The sequence below is a fragment of the Cryptomeria japonica genome, chromosome 7 (genome assembly GCF_030272615.1).
Source record: "Cryptomeria japonica chromosome 7, Sugi_1.0, whole genome shotgun sequence".
NCBI classification, from domain to species: Eukaryota; Viridiplantae; Streptophyta; class Pinopsida; order Cupressales; family Cupressaceae; genus Cryptomeria; species Cryptomeria japonica.
The window spans coordinates 510,945,478-510,955,277 of NC_081411.1; the positions used below are offsets into that span (position 1 = coordinate 510,945,478).

The window sequence follows — 9,800 nt, forward strand, 5'->3', positions numbered from 1 at the left end:
AACCGGCACATTGGGAATAGGATCATAATCAGATACCATAGGCGTGGCCAGAGAGATCTCCAAAGAAGAATTGTCAATCTGAGGCACCACCGGACCGAAAGGAGGAACCGCCATGGGACCAGAAGAGGATGTGACTGATAGTGTCAGCATTGCAGGCTCCACAATAGGGTTTGTGGGTGGTGGGGGGAGATCCCCACCAACAGACACCACCATGAATGATGAAGGTTTGAAATTTGAACTTGCAGAGAGAGAGAGCCAACTTTTTTTAAGGTGACCGTAGGGTGTGACCAACATGTTATCTAGTCGGGAACCAATAAAATTTTGGAGCTCTATTGCTTGCCTTATTACATTATCCCTTTCCTTTTCCAACCTTAAGATCTGATCCATAACTGCCAAAACTAGACCTTCTAAAGAACTTGTTAGATTTGCTATCAGATTATAAGAATTTGAAATTTGTAGCAACTGGCCTTTGGAATCCAAAATTTGCTTGTTTATGGGGGCTGTGAGCTTTAAAAAATCTAGACAAGTCTTATATACCTTACCTCTTTCCGCTAATGCATCATCAATAGACTGTAAGAAAATTTAAAGTTTAGACTTTTTTGATGCAATCATCTGCAAAAATGTCTTCTTCCGGGCCTCAACAAATTTATCTTTAGCCTCAAGTGCTGAAATATTCACCAAAGAATTATACTGCTTAGGAATGTATTCAATGATTTCCTGCAGTTTACTACAAGAGATTGAGCTCTCCTTAGCTTGAAATTCTGGTACAAGCCGGTTCAAAACATCAAAAGTATTCTAAATTAATTCTCTATCTTTAGATTCCTCCTGTGCTAGTTCCTGAGTTGCCTGTGCCTGAAGTGCTGCAGTGGTCAAAACATTTTCTGCTAGTGACATCAAATGATAAGGTTTGTCAAAACTGATAGAGAATTGCGGCATTTTCCCTTTAGCTTTTGACAATGAAGTGTCGATTGCCAAACTGGAAGGGAAATCTGAATCTGTCTTCTTGCATGTGTCTTCCGATGACTTATCTTCTGAATTCTTTTCCACCTGTGCATCGGTGGCTTCACCACTTGGTGCTTCACTCTATTTAGGTGCCTCTTCAGAAACCTTATCTTCTGAACCCTTATCCTTTACAACCTTTGCCACTACATCTTGTACATGGGATTCTAGAGGATTTTGTGTATCCTCAACATCAAAATTTGCCTCATTAGCTAGTGGAGTACTAACTAATGGATTAGTATCCACATCCTGCTCATCCTTCTTTTCTGGTTCCTTGTCCTTAGGTATCTAAATCTTCAGTAACTGTACAAAACTTAGACTAAGCTCATAACCATGACTTAAAAGAATTCTGACCCATATGTCTATAGTCTCCTTCCAAGATCTCTTCATACTTTTCAAGCATTAAATTATTAATCTGGTGTTTGGGATTGAATTTTGTCACACCTGTCTTATTAATCAAATCAACAACCTCTACCAGAGTTATTGATGGACAAAGATTAACTAATTTTGTTTCTCTCATCTGCCGGTCCAAATTTTGTGCATGTAATTTTCTAACCTTTAATCTATCATACAACTCCTTAGGCAAAATTTTCTCCAATTCAATAAAAGTCCTAAAAGAATCAAGATATAAAACAATTGCCTCCTCTAATTGCTTCTTGTCCTTATCATCAAAATCATCATAAAATACAAAAATGATGTCTAAATTTCTATCATTAATAATCAGATCAATAATTTCTTGAGAATCTTACCTTTTCTTCTTATCGGTTCTTCTTTTGCCTTCTGGTTTAGACTTCTCATCACCTTTAGGCTTCATCTTATGAACAACAGTAATCTTAGGAATCCTCTTGGGTGGCTCCTTTACCGGTTCCTTCTTCTGATCTTCCTTCTTTTCTCTCACAACTCTTGCAAATACACCTTTCTTCTTTGGAGCTTGTTTGATTTCCTCATTAGATTTAGTCTCCTTTGAAGAAACAGTCATATACTGCCTTGCCGGTTTTTGCTTTCTCTTCATTGTTTCCTTCGGCTTAGGACTTGCAGGCTTGCCAGATGGTCCTTCCGGTTGCTTGGGTGGTTTTGTAGTAACTGAGACCACATTAGGAGTGGCTAGAGCTGCCTTCTTAACCCCTCTCTCCTCCTTCCTCTTCTGATTCTATTCTTCCTTCCTCCAGGCTTCAAGTATTTTGACCTTCTGTTCTACTTCATCCCTGTCATGTCCTTCACTGATTAATTGTTCTACTGCAACCCTTGTCATTTTCTTTCTGATGGCAGGTGCAACTTGTTCTTGATGAACTTCTAGACCCTTTTCCTAAGTTGTGCCAAATTTCTCTTCTTTCTCATCAACTGGAGCTTTCAGTAAATGTTGTGCATATGCATCCAATGTGGCCTCATCTACTTCATAACCCATCAGCATGATCCAGACTATTCTAGGCTGGATTGCCTCTATCATGTATTCATCTTTAATAACCATAAAACAAATAGTATCCTTGTATTTTTCAATGATTTCTTTTGGGATTCCAACCCTATTTTTCATTTCTTCTTGAAAAGTTTTGAAAAAGGCCCACAGATTAGCCTTCTATTGTTTATCTCCCTATTAGTGTAGTATTTGTGCAATTTGTGTTGCAACTGGTCTATCAAATGCCCATTGAATCTTTCCATAACCTGGTACCATATTCAGAAAGTAAAATGTCAAGCATATGATGAAAGAACCATACGAGAAAGTATTATTCTTGCCTCGCTTAATTTTTTGGAGATTGGTCATCAACCCCTTCAGAATAACACTGCATAAATCATAATGCACATCTTCTTTCACCATCTAATATGCAATGTGAATGGCAATTCCAGAAATTGATTTCAGCTAGTTTGACTGATAAACCTTATAGACAATCACCATCACTGCGAATTTCACATCAGTACCCCTGATATTATCAACTCTCATAGATCTATCATCATATGTGGCGCTAGTGAGTTTGCATAGATATTTGTTTGACACTGACCGAAGCCCTGGCAAACCTCTGACCTTGTGAAGGCCTGCGATGTTCTTGATCACTTCTTTTGTAATTTTATACGATTGATCCAACCACAAGAATTCCCCATGAATGCAACTGAAAATATCCATACCCATTCTTTGTCAAAAGTCAAAAAATCCATGAACTGGGTAAAACCCTTCCTCTGCAGATGTGCATATTCCGGTTTCGGTTGATTGTCGGTGATTAGATGATCAGTGAACATGCAGGACATCTCATAATTCCCGATCTCCTTGATATCGCAATGAATGCATGCCTAATGTGTTCAGTATGAAGAACACCATGACAAACACTCGAAAATTCTCCCAAAGGATCATCCAAAAGTGATTTGTAAGGATGTTTCTTAAATTCAAGATGAGGGCAATTCTTGATTTCCACTACCAAAGGAGTATCAACATTCGATGATGAAGCCATGATAAATTTCGAGGGTTTCTGCAAACAGTAAATACCTTGATAACTTATCGGATGATGAAATGCTCTCCAGATGCTCGCACAAATCGCCTTAGGACTCTTGAATGCCTTAGAAATCACTCTTCAAAATACTCGATTTCTATGTGAAGAAATGATTTAACTTTTCCTTTTTATTGCTATTAACTCTAATTTTCAACTATCACAAACGCTACCGGAGAATCTAACCAGATCACATAATCTGCATATAGGTTCCGGTAAACACTTGAATTCGCTTGAGTATCCATATGCAATCAGAATTCCTTGACTATAGACCTAATCTGGGGTGTTTGCATGATCTTTAATGATTTTCCTACCCCTAAGCCAGAATGCCTTAGTTACTGGTTGAAGTTCCTGCTTCCGGTGCAGGACCTAATGGCTCTACCGATTGATTTGTCAGTTGTGTATCTGATTTCTGAACCCATCTTCTCTCATGCTATTTTTTGATATCTTCAACCTTTGCCTTTCCTTTCTCATCTGAATTTCCATCAGCTACTGGATTCTTACTCCTACAATACTTAGCAATATGTCCAATCTTGTTGCATGTATAACAAACAACATTGTTCTTCTAAATTACTTTGTTATACCCTTGATTTCCTTGATTTCCTTTTGATCTGCATTGGTTAGCCATATGTTCAAATCTACTACAAGCATGACATATGATATTTCCAAGATCGGTGAATGATGCATTCTTCTTATTATTCCTATTTCTACACTGACTTGCTATATGACCATATTTATTGCAAACAAAGCATGTACCATTAAATTTGTGAGCATTAGGCTATCTTACCAGTGATTTCTGTTTTTGGTTGTTGGCATGACTTTTCTTCTCACCGAATGATTGATCTTTTTATGCAGCACCATATCTTTCTCCTACTTCATATCCAAGACCTCTCTTGTCATTAACATCTCTCTCACTTTTCAACAATTCATCAAGTCTTGCAGAGCTGGCTTTGAACTTGTCTTTGTACTCATTTGCAGTGGCCAAATCATCTCTCATGATTATGATCTATCTTTCAAGTTCCTTCTCATTATTCTGGTACTGAATTAGTTCAACTTTCAGCATATCATTCTCATGTATCAGTTTGTTGCATCATTTGATCTGTCCTTCAATGCTTGAGCTAGGTTTTCTTCATTCTTCAAGGTAGTATTCTCTTGAGTGAGTTTCTAACATTTATCTTTCAAGGCATCTTCTTCATCACTACTCTGATTTTGCAGTTGACCACAAAGTTCCTTCCTCTTAGCTTGAACAACTAATAGCTTTCCTGTAATGAAATGATGTGTTCTCTGGCTTGTCTCAGTTCATTCTTCAATTTATTGTTTTCTACCTGCTCATTATCAAGATCCTCAAGAGCAAGTTGAAGTTGTTGCTACAAACCGGTTTCCATTGATTCCAAGTTTCGAGTCTTCCTCAGGTTGTTAAAATTCTTCCGAGGAACTAAGCTTTGATACCAATTGTTGGAATCCAAGAACACTGAAGGGGGGGGGGGGGGGGGGGTGAATTAGTGTTCTACCGGTAAATGAATTTCTGAACCTATTATGGATCAACCAGATGACACAATATGAAATTAAAGTGCATAAACAAAACAACACATAAAGCAATACCATAACACCAGTATTTTTACGTGGAGAACCCTGCAAAGGGAAAAACCATGATGGGGCTAATACCCACAATATCTATATAATTGATCAAGGTATACAAATATTACATAAAGGGGTATGCACATGCATACAGGCTCATCGTCTAGAGCTCACTGCTCAAACAGAAGTCTCACTGACTTACACAACATTACACAATGATTTAAAACAAAAATGAACTCAAATAGTGTAGCTGCCCATGTTGGATAAATTCTGGTTTAAGCTTTGACAACCTTCATTGAACCGATGTAAATGATACAATGTTATGCTCTGTTCTGCTACTGACTAGGATTGCACACATGTAATTGCGCACAAATGCTAACACTTGCTAACCAATTCGCATAACATCAATCTCTGACTGATTCACATCACAAATCTCATCACCATCATAATGAAATCCACCACTAAGTGATCTCCCTTAAATACCCTTTTAACTTGTTCAACATGTCGGCCTCAAGATGACAATAAATATGTTGGTTTCCGGATCACGAAGCATGTTATGAATTATCCCGATGATCATATCAGATGTCGGCCCACACGCTACCTCCAATTCCACAAATGATTTTACTGGGTCCCATAATATCTTAACCAGGTCCTAAAGTTACCGGTACCAAGACCTACCGGTTAACAAGAGTAAATCAAAGTGTGTATACCGGTTGGCCCAATGAAGACAAAAAGATAAGCGGATGAGAAATACCAACACCTAAAGATGAGTTATCATTAATGACAACCCAAAATGCAATTTACCTCAGAAGGTGACTACCAGATGAGTGTCAATTGCCAACATATGAGCCCCACTCTTCAGAGTATGCCTAATCATAAATCCCTTTCCCTCCAAGTGGCATTAAGGAACATCCAAAATATTAACTCCATTCAAATACTTATGTGTTAGAATTTGAGCCCAAATCTAATCCTAAATGGTGCACCAATACCAATATAATTTAGCTACTACGATTTGCCCATTTAAAATCATTGACCAACATCCAAGACCTCTCTCTTTGTTTGGCTGACATATAGACTGCCACTTAACTAAGCTCCACTTAGAAGCAGACAAATTACCACTCCAAAGGAATTGGCACGAAATCACATCAAATTCCTTGAGAAAATATGAAGGAGCCACTTGAACAAAACACCTGTAAATAGGAAGAGACTAGATCATTGATTGAAGAAGAGTCACTCTAGCAACAATGTAGAGCAATGAATTGTGTCTTTCTCTTGTAGTTTAACAAATTTGGAGATCTAAGAATGATTGGAATATACAATCTAAAAAACTTCAAGTATGTTGTTTCCCATTTCAAAACTTCATCCTAAAACAACTTGGATGCATTATTGATTGCCAATAATCTTGTTACAAGAGACTAAGATATAGCATTATTCAAACCACTACCTTTCTCAAATAACTATTTGGGACTAAAATTGATATAGAAACACCCTCTAGATCACTAGCTACTAGAAGGGAATGAACTATATTTTCATATCTTAGAGTGGAAGGAGGCATCTCCTTAGTAGCATTTGATTGTACATATATAATTCCTTTTAGCCATGCTCTCTTTTTTAAGAGAAGCATGCAAATGGGATATATTTACTTCTTTAGTGGGAACAATGCAATCTTTTTTCACATATAAATGAGAAAGGCACACACCCTTCAATAACCTGCAATCTAGAGCAAAGTGACCTACAATTGACAATAGTCACACCATGTTAGTATATTATTTGGCATGGGTTTTTCATCTCATGTGAATGTACCTTCAACCAAACTGAACTACAATTGATTGTGAAGGGCATCTGATCTATTTAACAAACGTGTGGTTCATTGTGATGCTTATGGATCAACAGGTTTTTATTCAACCACATCAACCAAATCAACACAAATCTATGATTTATAACAAAGGGAATATGATCCATTTGACTGATTATGAAGGGCATTCAGTGCATGTGAGGGGTATAGGTGTGTTAAATACGATTGATTTTTTTATAGCCATAGATGAAGCTTCATTGGATGTGATTGTCATATCCCCTCCTTGATTGTTATATATATCTTAAATGAAGCAATTATTATTATTAATTGATATATTAATTACCAACAAGTAATTATTTAAAATATATTTATTTATTAAATATTATTATTTAATTAATATTTATTACTAATAATATTTTTGAAATATTCAAATAAAAATAAATTAACATTATATTCTAAATATAATTTATATATTATAAATTATAAACATGGAGCCTAAAAACATGAAATTAAGATTACTGTGATACCCCGTATCAACAACGATAGTATAAGAGCATGGAGATTAGTAATTCGATAAGTGCTATGCAAAGGCATGATGTGATCCGCAATCCATTTCTACCCTGAGATCAGAACATTAATGTGGCCTTAAGACTATTATGTTGTATTGTTCTTAAATGGAACATTACAAGTGGTATCAGAGCATGTTCCCGCTCACTTGGGAAAAAGGCTGCCAACTGAGATTAAAGGAGAAGCAAGCAGTGTCAAGTATGTATGGGGGTAATTTTCTGAGTCAGTATTAAATATAACAACAGTAATTTATATATATTAAAGTAGTATTTGTATATCATTAAATTTATGTGTATAATCATACTTAAATTAATGACATCAATACAATATAATATTAGATGGGCAAATAACATACAATTGTTTAGACAGTCTTAAGGCTACATTACTATTAGACACTATATATATATATATCTGTTAATAAATCCAAAAATGAATTAGAAAATCAAATTCAGTCTACACAAATTGTTATAAATTTTTAATACTATGCATTCATATAATGCTAATAATATAAGGATTGGCGCAATGATTGACAAATAATGATTAATGCTCATATACAACAAAACTAACAGAAAGCATCGATACCAATCTAATATAATTAAGGGAGAAATGTTGATAAGGGCACCTTGTATATCTAATATAAATCAAGGAGAATTGATGATAAGGGAACCTTGTAAATATAATATAATTCAGGGAGAATTGCTGATAGGTCACCTTGTAAATATAAAGCAGGGAGAACTATTGATAAGGGCACCTTGTAAATCTAATATAAATCAGGGAGAACTATTGATAAGGGCACCTTGTAAAAATAATATAATTCAAGGAGAACTGCTATAAGGCACCCTACATAATAATTTTGGATATGGAAAACTATTATAAGGCACCCTACATGGTAATATTGAGTAGGGGAATTGTTGTATAGGGCACCCTACAAGACTACATTGGTAGGGGGAACTGCTGTATAGGGCGCCCTACAAGATTACATTGGTAGCCCCTGGGGAATTGCTATTTAAGGCACCCTACATGATAATATTGAGTAGGGGGAACTGTTGAACAAGACACTACATGATTATTTTCTCCACAATCATAATTTATGCTTTTGTTTTTGATATTGCTACATGAGTCTCTCTTTATGTTATAGTTTCTTATATAATCATTCCCTACTTTAAATTGTAGTATTTTCTGACTCTATTTTGTAGGTTTGACTACAACAGAAGTTGAGGTACTTTCTCTTAATCCATACACTGAGATTTGAAACATCATAACTAGGATATTTTAAGGTCATTTTTTAAAGAGGTGTGTTTGATGTGTATTCATTTCCTTATGCCTAACATATGTACTTCATGCCTTACATGCATTATGATTCATGACTTGCAGCTATTCAATGAGTATTCGTTTCATATGCTTTAAAAATATATATATGTATGTCTTGAATGAATGCTCATATATTTGTATATATGCTTCATGTTCTATATACCTGATGTGTATTTATATGGGCGTTTCTCACCTTATGTGTATTCATATGTATGATTATGTTGTAAGTGTTTTTATGTGTATAACTCAAACCATCTGTATATTCAAGACTTGCAATGTATATGTTTCATGTTCTACAGGTGTATGGATGCCTACGTATATGCCTAATGCTTTGCTCATTTTTATGTGCCTTACATGTCTAATACATACTTCATGTGTTTTCATGTGAATGCTTCTTGCCTTAAGTATATTCATGTGTATCTTGTATGTCCTATGTGTATACTTTATGTTTTACATGTGTACTTATTGCCTTAAGTTTATACTTAATGCTTTGAGTGTATTCATGTGCCTTATGTATATTTCTCTCAAGTGTATGCTCATGGCTTGTAGATATCCATGTGTTCACTATATGCCTAATGTATCTTCAACTTGATTGCTCCATCATATACATGTATATATTAATGATTATGAGATTATTTAATGTTGTCATGTCTTCAACATGATTACAACTTGCACCTTCCAAATGTATGCTTCGTGTACTCTCTTTACTACATGTATTCGTGTGATTGTCTCATGTTTGATATATTTTTCAGCATGTATGCCTTGTGACTTTATGTGTGTCCACTCCAAGACTGCCTTCCTTTATGTTTTTTTGTACCTAATATGTATTGGTATACTATTTTAGGCTTTACATGTCTTATGTGCATACTTCATGCCTCGGTATATTTGTATATTACTTTTTTCTTTACATGAATGCTCCATGCCATATATCTATGCTCCATGCTGATGCAACCATAATTGGTAAAACCCTCAAAGAGAATCAATCGGCTTATGCAGCAAGAGTAACACAATGAAAGCAAGAAGAAAACATAACAAGATTGCATAAACATATTAGATTATTGCTTTAGAACTTCCAG

The 9,800-nt window shown here is 35.5% G+C and overlaps 1 protein-coding gene across 1 annotated transcript; it reads right to left on the reverse strand.

Moving 5' to 3' along the window:
• Positions 1-1,083: 1,083 nt before the first annotated feature.
• On the reverse strand, positions 1,084-2,011 carry LOC131856832 (uncharacterized). The gene is made up of 3 exons (XM_059208769.1): positions 1,749-2,011; positions 1,556-1,610; positions 1,084-1,287 (listed from the first exon to the last, which is right to left on the reverse strand). The coding sequence occupies exons 1-3, from the start codon at positions 2,009-2,011 to the stop codon at positions 1,084-1,086; spliced, it is 522 nt and encodes a 173-aa protein (XP_059064752.1).
• Between the last annotated feature and the right edge of the window lie 7,789 nt (positions 2,012-9,800).

Excerpts from the sequence above, each read along its gene's own strand:
- LOC131856832 (XM_059208769.1), bottom strand. The coding sequence starts at position 2,011 with ATGAAGAGAAAGCAAAAACCGGCAAGGCAGTATATGACTGTTTCTTCA. Across the intron at positions 1,611-1,748 it reads AGAACCGATAAGAAGAAAAG|GACTTTTATTGAATTGGAGA; the intron begins GTAAGATTCTCA and ends TGATTCTTTTAG. Across the intron at positions 1,288-1,555 it reads AGTTGTATGATAGATTAAAG|ATACCTAAGGACAAGGAACC; the intron begins GTTAGAAAATTA and ends CTGAAGATTTAG.